Source organism: Gordionus sp. m RMFG-2023, chromosome 2 (assembly GCF_954871325.1).
Source record: "Gordionus sp. m RMFG-2023 chromosome 2, tfGorSpeb1-WG-v2, whole genome shotgun sequence".
Taxonomy (NCBI): Eukaryota; Metazoa; Nematomorpha; class Gordioida; order Chordodea; family Parachordodidae; genus Gordionus; species Gordionus sp. m RMFG-2023.
In genome coordinates this window covers 27,382,799-27,407,792 of record NC_088776.1, presented here as the reverse complement: position 1 = coordinate 27,407,792, position 24,994 = coordinate 27,382,799, and the positions used below count along the sequence as shown (strand labels likewise).

The 24,994-nt window shown below is 28.3% G+C and overlaps 1 protein-coding gene across 11 annotated transcripts in view; it reads left to right on the top strand.

The window, feature by feature from the left end:
• The window catches only part of LOC135925090 (WD repeat-containing protein 11-like), a 129,564-nt gene extending 114,042 nt beyond the window's left edge, over positions 1 to 15,522 (top strand). For 4 of the 11 annotated variants that reach the window (XM_065460258.1, XM_065460261.1, XM_065460257.1 and 1 more), the window contains 4 exons: positions 6,690 to 6,787; positions 6,836 to 6,916; positions 7,660 to 7,809; positions 14,645 to 15,522. In XM_065460258.1, the coding sequence (XP_065316330.1) occupies positions 6,690 to 6,787; positions 6,836 to 6,916; positions 7,660 to 7,809; positions 14,645 to 14,779 (464 nt within the window). In that variant the 3' untranslated portion in view covers positions 14,780 to 15,522. Of the gene's footprint in view, positions 1 to 6,689; positions 6,788 to 6,835; positions 6,917 to 7,659; positions 7,810 to 14,644 lie in introns of those variants that run through there. The other 7 variants (XR_010571524.1, XR_010571523.1, XM_065460263.1 and 4 more) reach the window with 5 other exon arrangements.
• Positions 15,523 to 24,994: the final 9,472 nt, after the last annotated feature.

Below are 24,994 nucleotides of genomic sequence, written 5' to 3'. Positions count from 1 at the left end.
TGTTATATACACATCTATATATTTAGATTCTCGATATCAAGTTTTTTTGAATATTGTGCAAAAACAAATGGCTAAAGACCATCTTAAGGATTTATGGCACAAGCAAAACTCCATTATTTACAATATATTAGAGGCTACGACAGTATCTATTGGTAGTAGTGATAATAATAATGATAGCAACATTGATGATCTCGAAATTTTACTTTTAGATAGAGAAAAAGAAATCAGATAAAAGGGAGGATCAAAAAATGCCGATTGCATCATAAATAGAAAAGTTTTAAATATTTTAAATTCTGGGAAGAAAATTCTTCAATATATCCAGAATTATATATCTTGTTTAGAATCGTTATGGCTGTACTGGCGACACAAGAATAATAATTTTATAAAGATAACTATCTATTTTAGGTAAGGGTGGAACTTGAATTTTCATCTTTTAAATATATATTGTCTACTTTAAGTGGAAATCTCAAGGATGATATTTTAGAAGATATTATGATTGTGCGAGAATAAAACATTGAAATATTAATTATTTCATTTTTAAATTTTTCATTTGTAAATTATGAATATGTATATATTGAAGTATAATAATAAATGAATAAAAAAAAATCTTATTTTGAGTCATTATTTTTATGTTTCCTGAACCCGAACCCTGGACCCGGGTCCTTTCAAATTTTATTCCTATACCCGAACCCGGACATGGACCCTTTTTTTTGTCGAAGAGTTCACATCCCTGCTTATCAGTTAATAAATTTATTTATGTTCTCCTACATTGATTATCTAAGCACTTTTTATTATATCGTAAATGAAAAATATTATTAGGTTAATTTTGTATTGTCATTAGTGATCTGCATCGGGCATATTTTTTCAAGCCTGTCCCGAAATTTTTTTATAATGTTCTTCCCGGCCCGAGCCCGAAATTCTTTTAAAAATTTTTGCCGGCCCAACCCGAATTTATTTAAATATAGAAATTAATTCTTATAATTACTCAAAATAATCGATATTTGTTATATGGCGTCTTTCAATAAAATCACATATTTTTATTTTACATAAAAAATTCAACATAAAATTGATAAATTTTGATATATTTTAAAATAATTTTAAGGCCCGACCCGAATTTTCTTAAAAAATATTAGGCCCGGCCCGAAGCCGGGTACGGGCCCTTTTGCAGATCTCTAATTGTCATACTATTTTTAATTGATATCTAGAAAAATTCACTTTTATTTTCCTTCAAATTGTAAACCCATTCCTTAATTTTATAATATTTCTATAAAATAATATCTGATTTTTCTCTTATTTTAAAAATAATAAAAATCTAAGAATAAACAATACTATTATTACTATTAACACATTAAATTTTTTAATTAAGTTTTCCCATGGAAAAAATTTATTTATAAATTATATAATAAAAATTGAAAAACGAGACGCTACACAAACTCTCTATAAGGCACGTAACCATGGGAGGGGGAGGATTACCCCTCATCGCAAATTTGCCTGTTCTCGTAAACATCATTGTAACCTAATAAAATGTTTCCCCTACATACGCCCCACCCCTTACTTCCCTCACTTTAAAATAAAAGTTAATGTCTATTTAAAATAACGACTATAATTCAAAATTTTTAAGAAAACAGCTTTAATAAAAAAATGAAAACAAAAAATTATTTTTTTTATAAAAATCTAATAAGATATCCATTAAAATTTATAAAGAAAAATTCACCTAATAGTGCTCCCCCCTTTAGCAAAATCCTGGACATTATGAAATAATTTTTATACGATCGACGTTTGCCTTTTATATTTCTAAATGTAAAAATGCACCTAGTATTAGTCAGTGGCCCAACCAGAATTTATCCATGGTAGAGGGGAGGTTGAAATACTTCCCCCGGACTTCGGCTGGGTTTCTTCTATAATTTTTTTTTACATTATTGATTTTTTCATAGTTATCTTTATCTCATCTCCGTTAAAGTTGGCTGAACAATTGTAAGCGTTAAGTTTAAAATTTGGCAATGTTTTCTTTATTATTGACTTTAACAAGTATAGTAACATTATAAAGGAAAAAATTATTAGTCACATGATTTTGGTCAATCTTAAAAAAAAGCAACTGAAAACATTTATTCTGTAAATTTTATCTGTGTGCTTAATTGCATATTAATTTATTAGGTTTGGTAGACAGTGTACAGAAAAAAGAAAATGGGCATCATGCTGAAATGGAAAATATAAAAAGCTATATATTTGGCATACCCTAATATTTCTGGCTAGTATTTTTAATTCCTCAGTCAATTAAGAAACCCACAAAAAGAAACTGAGGTATAAGCAAAATGAAACTATGGCGTCTCGCTTTAATCGTATAGTGAGCCAAATTTTTGATAACAGTAATTCTGAACCAAATCATTAAATAGGGCTTTCTTTATTAGTACATTTTATTATTTTATTCTGTTTGGTAGATGGTTTAAAGGCGAAAAGAATTATTGGCAAAAAATTGTCAAAACTAGCATCATGCCAGAATGGAGAATATAGAAGTTGTAACTTTCTGATTTACGTTCCTAACTTATTAATTCTGTAATCAATTTCATCAGTTAGAAATAAGGTAACCGAATTACAAACCAATTATAAACTTGATGCCAAACCTTAAGCGTAAAGTCAGCCAAAGATCTGGAAACATTATGTCTGATATTTATGTCAATAATTAGTGCGTATTTCATACTTTTTTAGTGCTTCAACTCGTTTGATAGATAGTTCAAAGACACCCAATATTGCCAGAATGATAAAAAAAATGTCAAGGTTAAAATCATGTTATAAGGAAAATTTTAGAAGCATGAACAATGATGACTAGTAGTGAAGGTCATGGTCTGGTCTCTGGTCCAAACCGGATTGATGCAATTGGACCGGACCATGGTCTTTAAAAAAATCGATCCATACTGTGGTCCTGATTAAATGATTGCTCCAGGACCGGTCCCTTTTTTTTGTTATTTTAAAAATATTTTTGTTTTTACCTAATTTAATATTGGGACTATAAGTAAAATACTTCTTTGAAAAACTTATGGTTTTTATATTGCAAAATAAAAATGGTTCAATCCTGGTAAGGAATGTAAAAATCTTTGGGGTTTTCTTCGATGAATGATGTGTAAAGACACATGGTAAGATGAATTTTGGAACTTAGAAATGACACCCCGGTCACCGACAGGCTTGGAAAGCCGGATGCTAAGGATACTTGTCCAATAAACAAAAATGAAGGACACAAATGAAGATACGAATATGAAAGCTAGGGCGTTCCCTCAAAGCGACGCGCAGGGTGTAGACCTCCATCCTGCGAAAAGTAAAATAAAGATCAAAGCAAAGAAGACAAGGTAAGCAAGTTTGAATATTGGGACACTCAAAGGTAAGACGAGAAAATTGGCATCAATGTTGAACAAGAGAAAAGTTGTCATAGCGTGCATACAAGAGACGTAATGAAAAGGTCAGAAGACTTTTGGAGATGAGTATAAATTGTACTATAATGGAATTCTTAGCAATAAAAACGGTGTCGGCATCATCCTCAGTCAAGGTCTAACCTCCTCAGTAGTAGAAATCAACAGGATCTCTGATAGATTAATGAAGATAAAACTGCATTGGTCAATCAATCTACACATCCTTTCAGTGTATGCTCCTCAATTGGGTTGCAAGGAAGAAGCGAAAGATGACTTTAGAGCTATCCTTGATGAAACTGTAATGGAAATCCCTAAGGATGGCCTAATCATAATAGGCGGTGACTTAAATGCACATGTGGGAAAAGCAAGAGGCAGCTACAAATGGCATCATGGTGGTTTTGGATATAGATAAAGAAATGATGAAGGAGAGCATATACTGAAATTTGCTCAAGCCTTCGACCTTGTCTTAACCAACACCTATTATAGGAAACAGGACAGTCATTAATAACATATGAAAGTGGTGCAAGGAAAACCCAGATAGATTACATGCTTATCTCTCGCTGAAGTAGACTGCAAAGTCATCCCAAAAGATTGCCGCGCAACACAAGCTACTAGTCATGGATTTACACATCAGAAATAAATCCACTCAAAACAAGATAAAACTTGAACCATGCATTAAATGGGGTAGATTAAAATCAATGACAGATGCCTTAGCAATCAATGCAAACATTGAAACAATAGAATCCTCACAAGTCAGTGAAAAAATGTGGACAGATCTTTCATTCAGATTAATAGACACTGCCATATCGACACTGGGCTCGACAAAAGGAGGCAACAAATCATACAAAGAACTATGGTAGTGGAATAAAGATGTACAAACCACTATAAAGGAGAAAAAGCCCTATATAAAATATGGTACAAATCCAAAAACCCAGATGACAAGACAAATTACAAAAAATCCAAGAGAATAGCTACAAAGGCGGTGGCTAGGGCCAAAGTTATGGCATACGATGACATGTATGAAGAACTACATACCAAAGAAGGGCAAGATAAAATATACAGATTAGCCAAACAGCGAGAAAAGAATTCTAGGGATATAAACGGAGCTCCGAAAGTAATCAAAAATAAAGATGGGAAATTGATATTAAAGGAAAAAGAAATAATGAATAGATGGAAAGAATATTTTCAGGAGCTTCTCAACTTTACTACATCTAGACGAACACTCCCCTTGTCAAAACCTTACACAACCCATAACAGAACAAGAAATAATCACATGCCTCTAGCATATGAAAAACAACAAAGCTAGGGGTCCAGATGATATTCCAATAGAAAGCCTTAAAGCACTAGGAGATGATGGAATACATCTCCTCACAAATCTATACAATAAAATACTGGGTAATGAAGAGACCCTTCAAAAATGGAGGCAGAACTATCTAGTTCCTATCTTCAAAAATAAAGGGGATCCACACAATTGTCATAATTACAGGGGCATAAAACTAATGTCACAGGGTCAAACTCTACGAAAAAATAATAGAAAAAAGGTTAAGAGATAATCGAAATAGGAGAGACTCAGTTTGGCTTTATGCCTGGAAGATCAACAACTGATGGTATCCACTCAATTAGGCAAATGAGTGAAAAATACAGGGAAAAGAAAGCTACACATGGTCTTTCTCGATCTAGAAAAGGCCTTCGATAGAATCCCATGAAAACTTATGTGGTGGGCGCTACGCCACAAAAATATTCCCGAAAAATATATAAGAATAATACAGGATATATATATGAGCCATACAACAATGGTCCGTAGCACAACCTTCAACAGGCTTCACAATAGCCGAGGGAGTTCATCAAGGGTCGGCTCTCAGCTCACTTCTCTTCATACCAGTAATAGATGTATTAGCGCAGTCTATACCTCAAACACTACCGTGGAATATGATATTTGCAGAATATATTGTGATTAATGAAAGAAAGATTAGTGAGCTGGATAAATATCCTAGAAAAGCACGGACTAAAAGTAAATAGAGAAAAGACGGAGTACATGATGATAGAAGCAAATATTTGGGCTCCACTATACAAACAAACGGCACAATAGAGAAAGAGATAAAGAGTAAAATTAATCAAGGGTGGTTAAAATGGAGATCTTTATCTGGAGTGCTCTTTGACAAAATCTTACACAAATTGAAGGGAAAAATTTACAGTTCCATAGTACAACCAACTATTCTATATAGTTCGGAATGGCCAACCAAAGAATCAGACGAGAGAATTCTACAAACTATGGAGATGAGAATGCTGAGGATGATTGCTGGGTTAGCAAGAAAGGATAAAGTGCGAAGTACAAGATTACTAGGAAGTTTAAAGGTAGTGTCCATTAAGACTAAGATAATGGTAAACAGACTTAGATGGTATGGGCATACAATGAGAGGGCCTATGAACTACATAGGAAATAAGGTTTAGAGTTTGGAAGTGATGGGTAAACGTAAAAGAGGAAGGCCAAAACTTCAATAGGGCCATAAAGTTAGAGCCAATATTAAATTAGATAAAAGAGATAGTATGAATAACATAAAGTGAAAAGAGATATTGAAGGAGCTTACCACCAGAAAAGGTTAAAGCTAAAGAGAGAAGAAAAAAACTAAAATAACATTGAAGTTATTATTATGTTTATTTTTAATTATAGAATAATATGACTATGTAACAAGAAATTATTCATTCATATTTATTGAATATATTAAGTAATTTGTGAAATTATTTGAACGATTTTAATATTTGATTCAAAATATTGTGGTATCAAATTTCGATCAATATTCTTTGTCATAATAGAAACCCTTTTTTGGTCACCTACGATCAAAGATAACATTTGCCCTGTTGTTTTGAATAATTTTATGGCTTGAGGTCCAAATGATCTATAGGTGTCTAAAACTACCAGACCGAACAATTATTTAAGTGTTATATTTTCTGCTCTCTTGACGTTGACCTAAAATGATCTGGCAAAATAATCTACGCAAGTATAATCCCATACGAGGTTATGCAATGTTTCGAGAGTATTCGGGTTATCTCATCGGGTCCTGTTTAATTGTCATGGTTGCCATAGGGTTTATTTATTAATATTTAATCCTTTAATTTCCTATATTTAATGTATATTAATATATTATATTGTAATATAAATGTGGTGTCAATGTCTATATATAATAAAGAAATTTTAAAAACCTAGTCATTAATGATAATTCAAAAATTTTGTAACAACTCTTGTTTTTACTTTAATCTTATTTTATCCATTAATTAATTCCCGAAAAGATGGCCTATCCATGTTGGGGTGTATCGGAAAATACATCGATGCATGTTTATATCTTCAAACCTATGGGTATTGGGAAAAGTCTATTTGGTTGGCTAAGGTTATTCGATATATAATATTTAAAAAATAAATTATTTATATTTATTAGCTTACGTTGACAGAAAAGGATTATATTTATATCGTGGATAAGTGGGCCAATCATTTGGAACGTACCTCCAACAGTTCATTGGTAAATTTTTTACATTAGTAATATTAGTAAGTAATAAATATATATATATATAAGAGATAATAATTTAAAAGAATGAACTTAGTGCGATCCATTTAGTACAGATAAGTCGAATATTTTGTTTACCTTAGTCTCCTCTTATATTTAATGAGTTTTAAAGTTAATTAAAAAAAATTACGATAAATATAATTAATAATGTCACCTTAATATACGGTTACCAGTTTAGCCAGGGCGCCCATTTTTTTGATTTTTTACAAAATGTCATTTGTTTCTGTTTCTGGTACAAAAAGATAGTTAATAAATTTACTTTTTCATCCTATACATTTCTCCAAACACATGTTTTTGATTTAATTGCTCTTTTCATTTTAATATTAAAATTCCCAATTAACTTTATTTAAAAATTATTTGACTCTTGAAAAAATTAAAAATATTATATGTTTAAATATTTATTTGAAAATTTTTTAATATTTATTTTGCCACAAAGCTACATTTTAAAAAGTGATCAAATTTATTTTTATTTTGCTCATAATCTATTTTGAAGATTAAAATCAAATGAATACTTTATTTAATGATAAAAAAATTAATATTACCAATATTTATTTTAATTCAACCCACCCAACGTTTTTTCGGGTGAAATATGTGTTTTACTGATTTCGGTTTAGCAAAATTGAAATCTCATTCCCTTAATGATATATATTAGAAATGGATATGTATAAAGTTTTTAATCATTTTTTGTTATATATAAGATGATGGCTTCTATGGTTTATTTACACATTGGGTCATTTTACAAAGCATGTCAGGCTCTCATTAAAGCACAAAGAGGGGATATGGCATATCTATTGTATAAAGGGTTGAAAGAATTCGGTATAAACATATTCGAAAGTCAAGATGATGAAGTTATATATGATTATTTGATAAACCATCACAATAAGCTTTCTTTTGTTTTAAATTTTAAAATGAGTAAAATAAGTTTTTTATTAAATAGGGAAATATGGTCAAGAGATTTATATGAATAGGATAGAATTAGCATAATTCAACTGTCTATTTCAAATATTTCCTTAGATTATGAAATTCTGATAGGATTTTTTATTTTACAAAAGCAAATTTTTTTTATCTTCTAATACTATTTTGATGAGGTTTTTGGAAAATGCATTTTTTTAGAATTTGAACACTCTGCACTAACTTTGTTTCCAGTCATTTACTGAAATAAACGAATTTAAATTAAATTAACTGAAAATTTTATTAACAATATTCTAAATTTATTTTTTTATATATTGTATTCTTTATATGGTTATGGAATAATTAATGAAAAAATATTTTTTAAAAAAATAATAAACGATGAAATTGATTGGAAATTTTTTTAAGTAATTAAAAAATAATATAAAATATCAAAGAAAAAAATCTAAAATAACGAAAAGGCTAATAAAATAAAAATAATAAATAAGCTACATGGATGTGGGTAATTGGGGGCACTTGCTCTTCCCTGAAAAATTTAACGTTATTTTTTTTATAATTATTATTAAGAATTATTTGAAAGTTTTGTCTTCTTCTAGAAAATTAAATTCTTCTGAAACTGTAAGTTTCCAACTTCTAGAAAATGCCATCAATTTTATTGAAGATAAGAGGCATATAGATGTCTTAAAAATTATTTTGAAAAACAATCGTAATACTTCTGATAGTATCATTTATCTTTAATGTTCATCCAAGGAAACAATTTTCCTGGGTCGGAATTTAAAATTTCGTGTCAATCGTTTAATTTCCACGAAATTAATATTTCCAAGGTACTGGAAGATAACATATATTTAAAATCAATCAATGGGCACCATTAATTGCCTTCTCACTACCTATACGACATGTATTCAGTAGAAGGAAGTTTTAGCACTATCAAAAGAGCCAAAAACTATCTTCGTTCAACAATACGTTACGATCGGTTAGCTTAATTATGCATATTAAGATTCATCGCAATCGAATCACAAGAAAATCAATACTTTCGCAAAAATCAAGGAAATTCCAACTAAAATTTAGATTTAATTTAAATTTACCTTTTAACCAATCATTATATTTATTTTAAGGATGACAATGATTCATAGTTTGGAAGTTTTATCCTTATTTCATTTTATGAATTATTATAGGATTTTTATATCGATTAACCAATAATGTACGTCATTATATTAAATGTTATATTTTTAATTAAAGCAATAGAAGCTTATTAATTTTGTTAATCTTTTTTAACGAAAAATGGCTCTTAATTTTGCCTCATTTATATATAAAATTTGCCCGCCCCGAGAAAATTTCCTGCGGGTGCCTCTGATTGGAAGTAGGTTAGGTCGACATATTTCTAACCTATTTTTTTTGTTTGAGATAGAAAATTTATCCTACCAGAGACCGCTTATAATTGTTACTTTATTTTTTTTTAAAAAGTATAGGTCCATTTGCCCGAAGTTGCCAAGTATAGAAGTGACCACAGGCACAAAAATTTGTTATAAGATTTATGCCAATGAAAGACAGTTTTCATGGTAAAAAAATTGCAGATACAATCCCATGCTGGAGGAAAATCTTTCTTTTGTGGGATGAAGGTTAATCCATCCTTATTTTTGCCTCCGGTGTATTTAAGCTCACTGTATGGCCTTGGCTATCATGGAGTTTATTGTACTATGCATGGGGTGGGTGATTTTCAAAAATTGGCAATATGATGGAGGAAATTCGTCTACCTGGGCATTACAAAGAGAACAGGCAAAAGATGAAACTCCTATAGAAATCCTCATTTGTTCTGAAAGATGAAGGTTCGAGATTTTAATTAGGGATTGTCTCGATCACGGAACGTCTAATCAGAGGAAAATTTTAATCCTTTTGTAAACATGAAGTAAGGCAAGAAGAGATTGACCATTTATTTAAATATCAGTTCATAGTTGATCGGGGAGGGTGCATACATTTGAAATTAATACCTCTGTTGAGTCTTGATCAAATTAAGGCGGCAATTAATGTATACAATAGGGATTGAATCCCTTGGCCTCCAGATTTTAATGGGGGATCCTTGTGGTTATTTGAAGAGAAAGCATTGAGTATTTTTTTGAGATAATCTTTAATTTTATGTTCATGTTTTATCATTTAGTTAAGCGGAATGCGTGAATAATTTTAAAATTAAAGTTTTATTAAAAAGAAATTAAAAAGTTTTTGTTTGAGTTTAAAAAAAGATTGTAGAGATGTGTTTAGGAAGACTTTTGTTGTTGATAACTTTGAAGGATAGGCCAGCGGTAATATAGAGTTAGATAGTCACATTTCTATATTTAGGATGGCCGGGGAAGAAAGTTTTCTTGAAATTAAGTTCGCATATTTGGAATAAAGTTTTTGAAAAATCGGAATAAACAAATTGCGATGGATGAAATTCGTTCTATAAATTAAGTTTAAGGATGCACATATTTTCGCTGTTATATGAATCACGTGTAGCAGTTTTACCTCCCCCTCTCCCACATGATAAAATATTTGATGATTTGTCTTAGGAATGTTTAAATGGTATTTATGAAGGAGGCAGGCTCCTATCCAGAGTTTTTTAAAATATAAAAGGCCTTATGAATTACTAAATGCAAAGTATTTTATTTCAAATAAGTTATATTCTATTTTCAATTTTAGCAAAAAGTCAAATTAATTTTTATTCATGTGTATTAATTTTTTTTTTCACGAATGTTTTTTTGCATTTTTTTAAACCTTAACGATGATGGATATAAGAATATTTTATCAAAAAGTAATATAATTTAATATAAAATATATATAACCAAAATCAAATAATGGTATCAGAAATTTTTATAACTGATTATTCATCTTCACAATCTGTTGCTCATTGATTGCAATTTAAACTATTGAACAAAATGAACAATCTAAAAATATAGATAATGAAGAAATAAGGTCTTGAGGAGGTTAGTGAAATGTATTCAGATTAATAATATAAAGTGATTTATTTCATATAATTAAATATATATAATGTATGTTTTTCTATTTTTATCTATTATAATAAATTGTAGCTTAAAGCAAATATAAAAATCAATTTCTTTAAATACATTACAGTTAGTAATCATTAGAAATTTTAATATAATTATTTTTAAGACTTCTTGTGCTACAAGAAAAAAACTGTAAAATGCATGCCAGACACGATGAACCCTTAGCATCAAACTGTTACAGCTTTTTTAAATCTAGAAGAGCCTATTTTAATTTCCCTTGTTGGTCTAAAATAGATATTACTATTAGATTTAATAGGACAGCCGATTTTTTTTCGCATTGGTATGTATTAATGAATTATTTAATTACAGACCAATTTTATGCAATATTTATCTAAAAAATGATATGGATTTAACTGTGGTTACACGAATATTATTATATTTAAACTTAAAAAATTAAAGGATAATATTGACAGGATATAATAAATCTTGATTATGCAATTAAATATTTTGCTCAATTTTATTCATAGGTTATAAATGTACCTGATGGTTAATTAATTTCCGAATTTAAATCTTGGTATGAAAGATTAATTTTAATGAATAATTCTCCAAGAAATGCAATGGAAGCATTGCATACTTTAAAATATATGTAACCTTTTCCAAATCTATTACTGTATATTTTGGTAACATTACCCATTAGTACAAGTATAAATGAGGGGATACTTATTTAAGAATTATGTCGGAAAATCGATTGAATGAACTAGCATTACCTAATATTAATAGGGATTTAAGCCTCAATTACAAAACAAATTATTGAAAAATTAGCGCAATCGTAAAAAAATTTAAATTTTCATTCATGAATGATATTTTGATTAACTTCTTCATATTAATGTTTAATTCATGTTTTATGGTGATTTACATACTGGGCTATATGGCTAACAATTATATCGCTCTAAAATATTTTGTTTTTCCAATATTTATTATTTGTGTTTGAAATTGTCATTTTAATATGATCGGTTCGAATAAATTTTATATGATTAACAAATTTTTAATATTCCAGAACAACCATTTAATATAAAAAAATTACACACCCTCCCTCACCCCCATAAAAAATTTCTGACTACACGCCCGAAAGGATGAACGGGCTATATTGTGAGTAAATCGAAATTATTGTTGAGTGAGGGCCATTAATGAGTGAACAACTAGACGTCTTTGTTTTGGGAATTCCCGAGTATAGGAATTGATGTATAAAAATCAAGTTCACAAAAGACTGGCGGATCCGGTATAATTGGGATTTGATCGCCTGATTTATATAGAGAATAATAACTATTTGATTGTGCACTGTATTTGATAACATTTTGGCTTTATAACTTGCTTGAAGAGGACCTAAATTTGTGTTCTTCTATTTTTGTTTAAGGAAAAACATTAAGGTAAATATGTGATTAAAAATTCATATTTTTAGGAGTCTTCTATTGGTAATTAATTAGATTTTTATAAGTTGAGAAAAAAAATTGCTTAAAAACTTTTAAATCTTAAAATACAATTACAGAATAAATTTTTGTAAAAAAGAAGAAATAATATTTCGTTCCTCTATTTTGCAACCAATATCCCGAATACTCTACTTACATCCTCCACAGCTATTCGAGCCATACTTTTTTAAAATTCAATAAAAAAATAATCGTATCTCAAGAGGGAATTCAGCAAGGTGACCCCTTAGGCCCAGCCCTCTTTTGCATGGGGATCCACAAGATAATCCAGGAAATTCAATCTAAATCTAACCTTACCTTAAATTCCTGGTATCTTGAAGATGGCATTGTTTCGGGCAACCTCTCCTCAATTATGTCCATCCCCCTCATCATTGAGAATCTCTCTCATATAACCGGACTATCTCTCAACCTTCCCAAATGTGAGATTTGCTTCCTAAATCCCACTTCTATCCCTTCAGACATGGCATATCACGTCATTCACAGAGATGAGATGACACACCTCGGATCACCCATAGGAGGTGAAAAGGCTATCGATACAATTTTAAACAAATCCCTTAACAATTTATCCAAATTAAATATATTATTTAATTACCTCCCAACCCATCAATCTTTTTTTTAATAAAAAATTATTTCAACATACCTAAAATCCTTTACGCCCTGAGATCCTCTCCGATCTTTAAATGCCGCGACTTGCTCGTTTCTTATGAAACCCAAATTAAGGGTCTTCTTGAAAACATATCAAACCTTAAATTTTCCAATTCATCTTGGTTTCAGGCCACCCTTCCCAACAAGTCTGGTGGTATTGGTATCCGATCCCCGATACAACTTTCCCTCTTAGTATTTATCTCATCTCGTCTTGCTGCACAACCTATCATCGATAATGGATCCACTCCATCAGATACTGACCTCTTGCAGGCTTTCACCTTTTGGGACAGCAACTGCTCACCCACCCTCTGTCGTCCGGTTTCCAGCATTCAGAAAGACTGGGATGCTCCTCTGATCGCCCGTTCCGTTGAATACCTTATTTCGAACAGTCCCTTTGAGGACAATCTCATTAATTTTATTATATGCAAGCTCAGGTTACGAATGGCTGGAAGCCATCCCCAGTTCCAATCTTGGCCTCCTCTTGACCTGTGAACAGCTACGCATTTCCATAGCCCTCCGCCTTGGCTGTAATGCCGTGGTTCCCTCAATTTGCATCGACTATGGCCATCCCATCGAATCGAAAGCTTACAATCCCTTGCACTGCAAGTTCTCCCATGGACGACAACCGCGTCATAAATCTATTAACAACATCTTACTAGCTGCTCTTAAAAAAGTTAATATTCCATCCACCCTCGAACCAATGGGCCTCTCAAACGAAAACGCCATACGCCCCGATGGCATATCTCTCATTCCCTGGATCAATGGTCTCCCACTAGCTTGGGGCTATACCTGTGTCGATTTTGCCGCCAAGTCCAACCTCTCATTTTCTGCCATCGAAAAGACAGAAATCCTAAAAAAACAAATATATTTGCCTCACCAATACCGTGTTTATCCCAATCGTTACCAATACCCTAGGCATGTATGGAAGTGATGCTCTCAATTTCATCAAAACTATAGGAAATAAAATGAGGCAGATCTCAGGGGACCCCAATGAAGGATTTTACCCGGTCCAATTTTTTAAGCATTCACTCTTCTCTAGGGTGATTTCTACCTTTTTTAAAAATTTTATTTTTTTTATCTCATTTCTCTTTTATACATATATATTTTTTAATTCATTTTTAATATATTATTTGTTTTTTAATATACATTTTTAATTATAATTTGTAAATGAAAAATTTGTGAAAATTTGTTTTTTTAAATAAAATATTACCCTCTTAAATTGATATTTATGTTTACACATTCGGATTGTAGCTACTGGAATTCTTCACCTTATCTCTTATTCACTGCCCTAATATTTTTTAAAATTATTATGACACGGTCGCCTTTTGACCAAACATTTGTTTAAATTAAATTTCCTCTTTTCAGATTTTTATTGCCCAACAAGATGCTTTTTGTTGATCTTCCAAAAATCTAAACAAAATTTTAACCTTATTTTATCTTAGCTCTTAAAGCCACGTTTTAGAGTAATCTTAATCAAGATGAGCACTTAAACTAAAATTTTAACACAAGTCACCTTCATTTCATAATAAATTTCCTACATTTTGCACGATTCCATCAGAATTTATTATTAATGACGGTTGAAAGTTATAACCACTTAAATTGATTTTCCTTTACCATTATAATAATAATATAATATTTCATAATATATTTTTTTGTTTTAAATATAGCACCTACAATTCGAAGAATTATGTATAAGTTATGTCAATTTGTTGTTACAATCTGGAAACAAAAAAGCTGCTACTACTTACTTTAATTACGCCACTTCTAAAACACCTAAAGATAATAATCCTATAAAATCTTGATAAAAAAGTTTTTTTTCCTGTTTCACAAAAAATCTTAAATTATTAAAAAATTATTTAAATAATTATTTCATGCATAGACGTAGCCAGGACTTTATTAAAGCGAGGGTGGGGGGGGGGGGTTAGGTGTGTTAAGTTTTATTGGAGGTCTTTATGTTCACTTATTATAGTCGTTTGGCTATTTTCGGTTTTTATAAAATTATTTTAGGGTTTCATTTTTTTTTAAAAAAAATTTTATTTCTAAAAATTTTGAATTATAGTTGTTATTTTAAAAGTTATTAACTTTTACTGATTTTTATTTCAATATTGTATACATTTTGGAATAGGTGGGGGGGGGGGATTTTTATTAGCGTAAAATAATATTTACGAGAACAGGCAAGTTGAAGGGGGGGGGGATTTCTTCTTATCCCTCACTCTTGGCTACGCCTATGACATGCTCTATTAATATTACATATTAAACTTTTAATTAGAACAAATAGGAATACGACTTTAATATAAAAAAATTTTTTTATATTTTACCGGTTATATTAATTATAACTTATGAATATTGAAAATAGCGCTTAAAGAACTTAATCAACATTATGTAAAACGTCAAATAATGTTTGTATTTTATCCTAGGTCTTGACTTATATCAGTCCACATTACTATCATGTAATTTACTCCTATATATTTAGTCAATACATGGAATATAGAAAAACATTTCTTGTTAAATAATTATAAACAACCCGTCCAATTTATTTTTTATACATTTCATCCTTCGTTTATAAATTTTATCATTATTTTAATTTATTGTCTTAATTTACCTATATTGTATATGAGTCTAACAAAATAAATTATTAAATATCTGAATTTTTTATAAAGTTTTTAAACATTTTGCCCTAATATTATGAATCCAAGGCAGTTCATTTGTGCTCATCTTATATTATGATCCATAAAAGCTAGGGAAGTATTGATTTCCTCTAAATTTTTCTTAAAAAATTCTTAAATAATTATTTTTATATTACATTAAAGATTATTTTTTTTTACTACGTTAAAAAATAATAGGCTCTTTATATTTATAGTAAGTCAAGGGTGTCATTAATCAATATTTTCTTAATTTTTTGCTTCTAATCTTTAAAAGAAATTATTTGTTAAGGCAACATCTAAAACTTATTACAGAACTTTTAAAACTTTAAAGAAAAAAACATAATGTTAAAGCTTTGAAATTTAAAATAATGTTTTAACTATGTTTTTAATTTTCTCTAAAAAGGCTTATTTGTTGTTTTTCGAAACTTTGATGAGTATTTTTGAGTTACAACCCCAACTTATTTCTATTTACAAGATATACGAGTACTAGAATACTTATCATTAATGGAATCCATTCAAATATTATTTAATAAAAAAAACTTAGCGCTCATAAGTGATAAACCATTCAGTCGTTCCTGGCCAATAGTTAAAATGTTTTTTTTACATTTTTTGCGAAAATAATATAAAATTTTTTAATGATAATATACAGGATTTTTAATATTTCTTACATTATGAGCTAATAAAAAAAATAATAACATGAATTATAAAGTATAATAAAAGGATCAATTATAAGAGAATCCAATAAACATTCTGAAGTTAGGTGAAAAGCATATATAGCTGTTAATTTATCATTATATTCATAATGGGATAATAAATATGACATTTGTGAAAGAATCAGCTTGTTTAGAGGAATAAGGGTCGTGCTTAGACTCTTGGCGTCAGGGAAAAAAATATCCTATTGGAATTCAGATTACCTAGGTATATATATATCAATATTTTCCTTTTTATTTAAACTTAGAAAAATACAGAAAACAAGATTTTTTATCAAAATCTTTATTGTGATTATTTTATTATGGGTAATTATCAAATACACTAGTAATTTAAGTGGTTAGATAATCGAAATGTTAAGAAATAAATGCCTCCGTATCCTATTACTATGGATAACGCTTATAATTTGTTTAGAAAGTCTATGGTGAGTGTGAATAATATATTAATTAGAGTTTTTAATTCAATGAATATCACTCCAATGAGTGTGTGAATAATATATTAATTAGAGTTTTTAATTCAATGAATATCACTCCAATGAGTCTTCGTGCATAAGGAATTCAAAATTTATTGCAAGGAATTCGTAAATCAGTTTCAGATGTGTTTAGTGGCGTTGGGGGGTGGGTTGAAATTTTTTTTTTGGGGGGGGGGGGGCTCGCAAACCCAATTTTTAAATTTTGCTATTATTATGTGCTTTATTAGTGTCTAATCATTATAGTAGCCAGTATTGGGCAGTACCGCGAATACTTGTATCTGTATCTTTTTTACATTTTTAATAAAGATACTAGTATCTGTATCTAAGATCCTTTATTCTGAAAAGTATCTATTATTTTCATTTTCTTTACAAAAGATACAGATACAGATTCTTTTTAATATTCATGCTTAAAATTTTACATATCACAGTATATATCTTATTTTCTTCGAGAATTTTATATTAATTTTCTTATTTTTTTTCACCATATTTTAAATATAATGACAATAAAAATTAGCTGAAAAATTTACAATTCATATCAAGTAAGATAGCTAAAAAAAATAACAACACCAAAACGAAATAAAGATTATATTTGATATATAAATGTAACTCGATGAATATCATTCCAATTTTATGTAACATTTTTTTAATTTGTGAATGATTAACATTTATGGTAGTAAAATTTAAATTAAGGAAATAAGTTCCCGCGAATCAAATCCAACTTAAAATTTTATATGGAAATTTTTTAAAAATAAAAGTTAAAAGAGACAACGTACAGGCTAGATGTAAAACCTGTATAAACAAAAAAATGATAAATGGTTAAACACAAATTTTGTTAAACATATTTAAGTATATTATTTATGTGTGGTTAAAAGGGGCATAGGTTATCTTAAATATTCAAGTTTACAATATTGTTACCTTTATTAAAAGCTGTCTAATAAGGTGGCATGGGCAATAGATTTTAAGAAAATTTCTTATGATTTGAATATAATGAGGCTTTTTTGACATCATATCACATCCATATTTTAATGGATTGAGTCAGATGATAAAAGCAAATACTTTCAAAATATATTAATGAAAGAACCCCTAAATGTAGAACCAGAGTATTTACAAGTTCAAACTATAACACCGATAGATTTAACATCTAATAAAGAAAATGATGATTATTTTTCTCTTAGTGAAGAAAATTTTTCTGAGTTTAATAATATAAATAACATTGAACTGGAGGTTTTAAATTATATTAAAGAAAGTTGAAATACATTGTAAAGCTTAAAATATCCTTTCATTAAGAAAATTTTTTATAAATATAATTCAGCTCTAATTGAAAGATAATTTAGTTTTGGCACAATGTTAAGTAGGCCAAAAGACAATGTAATGATAAATTATTTGAAAAATTTGATTATCTAAAATAATGAATCTATTTTCTTGGACTATCAGGTGCACATTAATTTGCCAGTATTTTGTAAGTATTACATCCAATTGTTTTCTTGTGATGATTTTAAAATTGGTTGTGTTTTTAAATTTTATAAATAGGTCATACCAGTCACTGTAGCACAGGTTTGAATCTCTTAGGGTTTTAATAGATTGCGACATATTTGTATTATCCTGAGATAAGTATTATCTTGAAATAATACTAATTCGTATTTAAAAAGCAACTAAAAATATGATTATTTTATTTTAAATTCCACTATACATATTATATAACTAAAAAATTATCCATTTTTACGTGTGTAATCAGATAACAAAAATAATAATAAATATTACGTTCATTGAACTATTAATACATACATTACCATTATAATTAAAAATTCATATTGATAAGTAATGGCTTACTATGTACACGATGTAAAACTACAGGTGATATTTTTAAATAACTAAAAATTATAAGTCTAAAAGTTAAAAGTGTTTTGGATCTATATATCTTGTTTAATTTGAATGAATAAGTTAACACTAAGGTTAAATAAAACACAAAAATAAGTTTAACATTAAGAATATACAAATAATATTAATGAGGTAAATCGAATAAAGATAATTTAATGAATAAATGAAATTCAACTTATTACTATTTAATGACCAAATATATAATTAATCAATATTTTAATTTATTAATATTCCTATTCTATAACATTCTTCCTCTTCTAAGAAGCTTTCCCCATAGTTTCATGTAAGCTATCATTGAGAGCCTGTTGTCCAAATGTGCATCGTTTTAGAGGTTCTACATTGCATTTGATTTTCTACGTTGGTTTGTCCAAAGATTATACGTTGGTTGGTCCAAATCGTTAGCTTGTTATCCTTATCGTAAGTTGTTTTCATCGATCGCATTTCCATCATATAAGCTTGCTTGTCGTACTCCGTTGTTATCATCATCAATTTTCAAAATTATTATCATCATCAATTAGGTATGAATAATTAGGTATAATAATTGATCATATTGGATATTAGAATAAATAAATTATCGGAATAATATATGGAATAGAATCAAATTGAATATTGGAATGATAAATCAATAAGATTATTATATCATATTTTTTTAATATTTAATTTTCTCGTTTAATCATTTTTTTTTAAATTTTTTTTTTGTTTATGTTTATATTAATAATAATTTCAATCCATGAGGTTAAAATATGCAAATAAAATATTATTAAGCACATTTCCCTCTCTTTAAAAAAAGTTTGAATTTCACACCCTTGTTCTTCTATTTAAAAAGTGTCTTAATGTAATAATTCTTCTTCAGATCATCATTCATTTTTATAAAAAAATAAGCCTCAAATTTTTAAAAAATGATCTCCTTATCTCACCTTTAAAAATTTTTCTGAAATTAAGATGTTTGTTTAGTTTGACATTGCCCCTCTTTATAATATTCTTATTCTTAAAAGTATCATCCTTTAAGTACGATTTAAGTTTTGCTATCTTCAAAATTTATTCCTAATTTTTTTATCACTTTTAATATTATTTGTATCCTTAATTTCTTCAATTACAAGTATTTCTTTAAATTTCATCATATTATATATGTTTTAATTTATAAGATTCTATTTTATTTTGATATATAAATTGTCTTGAAATTACTACTAAATTTTTAGTTATAATTTTTTTATTTAGATTAATACGATTTATATTCAGGTATTTTAAGTTCCTTAAAAATTTCCCAATTCATCCAATTAGCGTTTTTCCATTTTTGATAACGATCAGAATCATCATCGACAAATAAATCAGGTATTTTTTCTAAATCAATTGGTTTTACATATTTTATTTCCATAATTTTATTACAAGTTTTATTTTTATCATGTAAATTTTTATGATTATGATTTTTATTATTGTAATAATTATATTCATTTTTATTTTTATATTGATTATTCTTAAAATAATTACCTGGATAATTGTCAATATTATATTTTTTATAATGATTATTAGCTGTAACTCCAATGATAAATATTTTCAAGGTTTTCTCTGTATTCACTATGTCCATTTTGATTGATTAATATTTACATTATAAGTTATTTTGTGTTATAATTTATTTTATGCTAAAAGTTATGATTATATTTTGGAATGATATTTAATTTATAATAAATTTCTTCTTACGTACATTTGGAATTGTCTTGTAAATCATCATTAATTTTACTATATAGAATTCAAAGCTTATTGTTCAATTTCCATAACTGCTTCTTAATTGAGTTGTATATCTAATTTTTTTTAAATTGAATAGAATTATTTTTAAGATCATGTTAACATTATCTATAACTTGTCCATATATTTTTATTAGTTTATATTTAATTTTAATTTAATAATTTTTCCCAGATAAAAAAGACCTGAAGAAAATTTTCTACAATCATGGTTTTTCGGTCCTCACCCGGTGCACCATATGATATTATGTAAAGTGTGTAACAAGAGGTGAGTTTATTAAATAACTAAAATTTATAAGTCTAAAAGTTAAAATTGTTCTTGATCTATATATATCTTGTTTAAATAAAAATACAAAAATAAGTTTTATAAAAATAAACATAACAAAAAAATACGAATATACAAATAATATTAATGATGAATTGAATAAAGATAATTTAATGAGTGAATGATATGAATTCAACTTACTACTATTTGACCAAATAAATAATTAATGACCAAATATATAATTAATCAATATTTTTATATATTAATATTCCTATTATATAACAGTTTTTGAAGGGGGTTGTCTCTAATCAGATGCGTAGCTACGGGGGTGGTTTTCGGGTTTGGACCCCTCCCAGAGCTAAATCTTTTTTCTAGATTATACGTTCCAAAGATTTAAAAGTGACTTTATATTAAATAAATGCCATTAGTATTTATATTTTTCTGGTTTTGATGTTTGTAGAAGGATACTATATTTATTGAAATTATTCTGGATAGTACTATTATAAAGTCATTGAGAATAATCTACTAAATTATAATAACATATTATTGATGCATTTAAAAAATATATATATTATAGAAGATATGGTTATGATTTGTAAGATTAACCCGGCCGAAGGCCGGGGGAAAGGGCCGAAGGCCCGTTAAAGGGGGCCTGGGGGAGCGAAGCCCCCCAGGCTTTTATATGTATGGACCCCCTCTAAGAAAAATTCCTAGCTACGCCACTGTCTCTAATGAATACTTTGTCTGAGGTATATGCTGTTCTTTGTCCAACTCCTTTGTCTCAGTCTATAAACAGTATAACAGTTTCAGGACTATTGTGCCTAGCCTATATGTAAGTGATTTTCCCCTTTTCTTTTAACATCCAGTTTGATGGATGAGGAATACCTAGGGTAGCTCTATTGTTAAACAACACACGCTTAAATCATGTATCACATAAAAGATTTTAAGTAAAACAAAAAATTTGTTAATCTGAAGTGGTTGGCAATTACGGTGAAACGATTATCAATATTAAATATACAATATATTTTAATTTAATACATATTTAAATTAATATAGACTAGCAATTAATTAAGAATAAAATTTTAAAAAATGTGTTAGAAATTTAATTTAAAATAAAAAAATGTGTTAGAAATTTAATTTAAAATAAAAAAATGTGTTAAAATATTTATTAATTTTTTTAAATTTTTCTTAAGTAATATAAAAAAAATGTTTAATATAGAATCTTTATTTTCCAATAGTAATACTAATTTTTCCAATTTAAATGAAAAAACTCCAATCTTCGTCGGGAATTCAAAGACCAAAAAGAATACAGAAATATTGGAATAAAGAAAAAATAGATATAGTTACTAAAATGTTATCAATGAGTGAAAAACACAGGGTTGGCATGTCGGTCAATTGACCGATGGCGAATAAATATTTTGATATAATTAACTAGTATGCATTAAAAGCATGTTTATCAATCTTATTAAGTTACAATTATTTAAAAAATTATTTGTATCATGAATTGTTAAAAACAAAAGAATTTTTTTATTGTTAAAATATAAATATGTAATTTTTTTTTATATAGTAATATTTTTAGTTATTTTTTTGCCTAATCATTGCCGTTTCTCGCCTTCTTTATTTTTTTCAATTCATTTTTCTTAAAAAAAATAAAAATACCCGATTTATTATAATCATAATATAATTTTTTCATTCTAATTTTTTAATAAATTTAAATTTTATTTAATATTTAGCCGAGTATAAATTATATTAATTCTCATTTGTTTTACTTACACTTGCTATATTTGGTTTTTAAAATTAATTTTCATTTTAATTGTTCTGGTCAGATTTACGGAATATTATTCAATTCTGGTAAAAAGTTATATATATTATATTATATTTATAATATTAAGAAATTATTGGAATAATTGGTCGATAATTATAAAATAGTTAAGATTGATTAACTTTACAATAATCAAAATCATTTTTTGTTAAATTTTAATATATTAGGGATTATGGTCAAACCAAAGCATCATGTTTGGAAACATTTTCAAGAAGTACCCGTTGGTAAATCAGTTAAAGTGGTGTGCAAGTTTTGCAAGATGTCCTATATCACCCACGTTGCAAACATTTATTAAGCAGCTGTACTATGTGCCCTGTTATAATTAAGGAAAAATTTTATTCAAATTCCAAAATAACAAAAAATATCACAAATGTAATTTGTAATACTTCTAAGTCTAACTCTAATGAAGAATTGGGTGAAATTAGTGAGAATGATTATCAATTGAACAATATTTTGTCTTGTGACTCAGGAGAATTTGATTCCATTATTTCTAATCAATCTACAAGCAAGGCGATTAAATATAAATCTCAATCTTTTATAACCGGTTTCATAGATAGAATTAATCCCAAAGAAAAAAATGAGCTGGATCAATTGTTTGCAAAGGCTGTATATGCGAGCAATTTACCTTTCCACATCACTGAAAATCCCTACATCCAAGAATTTTTAAAAAAAATACGTCCTATTTACACATTACCCAGTAGAAGGCAGCTGGCTGGATATCTTCTAGACAAAGCGTCAGGTGATATGGAGGTGAGAGTTGCAGATATAATAGATAAAGCTCCTTACTTATCAATTGTATCAGATGGCTGGAGCAACATTAGAAACGAGAGTATTATTAATTTTATGGTGATGACGCCTGTTCCAGTGTTCTACAAATTTCTAAATACTGAGGAAAATCGCCATACGGCAGATTATATTGCCCAGGAATTTAAAAATGTAATTCATGAATTGAATCCGGTAAAAGTATATTCTTTAGTTACTGATAATGCCGCTAACATGAAAGCAGCCTGGAGAATTCTAAAATCTGAATCTATTTATAATCATATACAATGTTATGGTTGTGTAGCGCATACTTTGCAGTTATTCTTTCACGATTTTGAACGATTGAACGCCTTCAGTGACCATATTTCAATAATTAAAAAAATTGTTAAATTTTTCAAGAATAAACACATACCAGCTGCAGTATTGACCAGGAATAAGAATCTTCATGGCATACCATCTACATTAAGTACAATTAGCCAAACAAGATGGGCATCGTCAATAAAATATATGGAGCAAATTCAAATATGCAAGAAAGGTCTAAAAGCATCAGTTGTTGAAGAAGCTGTTTGTGATATTTGTCCCATAGAAATTACCAATAATATATTAAACGAAGAATTTTGGACGAAAAATTTAAAATTTTTAGCTATACTCCAACCTTTAGCTACCTCATTGTTGAAAGTGCAAGGATATAAATGTACTTTGGCCCAAGTAAAAAACGAGATGCTTAATTTGGAAAAACACATAATACAATCATGCCATGATTCTATATTTTCTCCATCTCAAGAAAAAAAAATAAGGTTATGTTTGAAAAGAGAAAAACTGATCTACTGCTTATTTATTGGACCCCCAATATCAAGGGGAGCATCTTACTAATACTGAATTTGATGAAGCATTGGGTATTTTACAAAGTGGTGATAATCAAAATATTTTGAGTAATATAGTAAATTTCAGAAGCAAATGCGGTATATTTAATAGCCATAATATGTAGAAAGTTGTAACTTCCATAAGAAACAATCAAATTTCGGCCTCAAGTTGATGGAATGCATTTTGCCCACCTTGCCCATTAAGAGAAGTCGCTAATATTTTACTAACATTTCCTAGTTCGACTTCTTCTTCTGAAAGAAATTGGTCGGTTTGGGGCAATATTCACACGAAAAACAGAAATAGATTAAAGGCTTCTACAGCAGGAAAATTAGTAAGAGTGTATCATAATTTAAGATTGATTAAAAATATTAAAGAAAATAATGATATTGAATATGAATCGGAACAAGACTCTGCCGCGGAGGGTGAAACATTGATTATAGAATGAATTAAAAAATATTATGATATTTATTATTATACATAGATTTATTATAATATTATATAAATGCAAAATAAAGGTAATATTGGTGTAAAAAACATTTATTTGAATTTGACCGGTCAAATATCGGTCAATTGACCGAATTGTATTTGACCGATCAAATGCACAACCCTGGAAAAACATCAAATAAAAATCTCGCAAAATACGTTGAAATGTCTACGATATCGGTTAATAAATTTAGACACCACACATTCCTGTTATAAATGAGATATATTATATATATTATTAATGTTATAAATGTCATATACAAAATATCATCGTGATGATGGACAGCAATCATATATACATATACCAATTGTCATGTGATATACAATAATTACGAGATTGTTTACATATATATATTTAATAAAGAAAATCAATATTGGC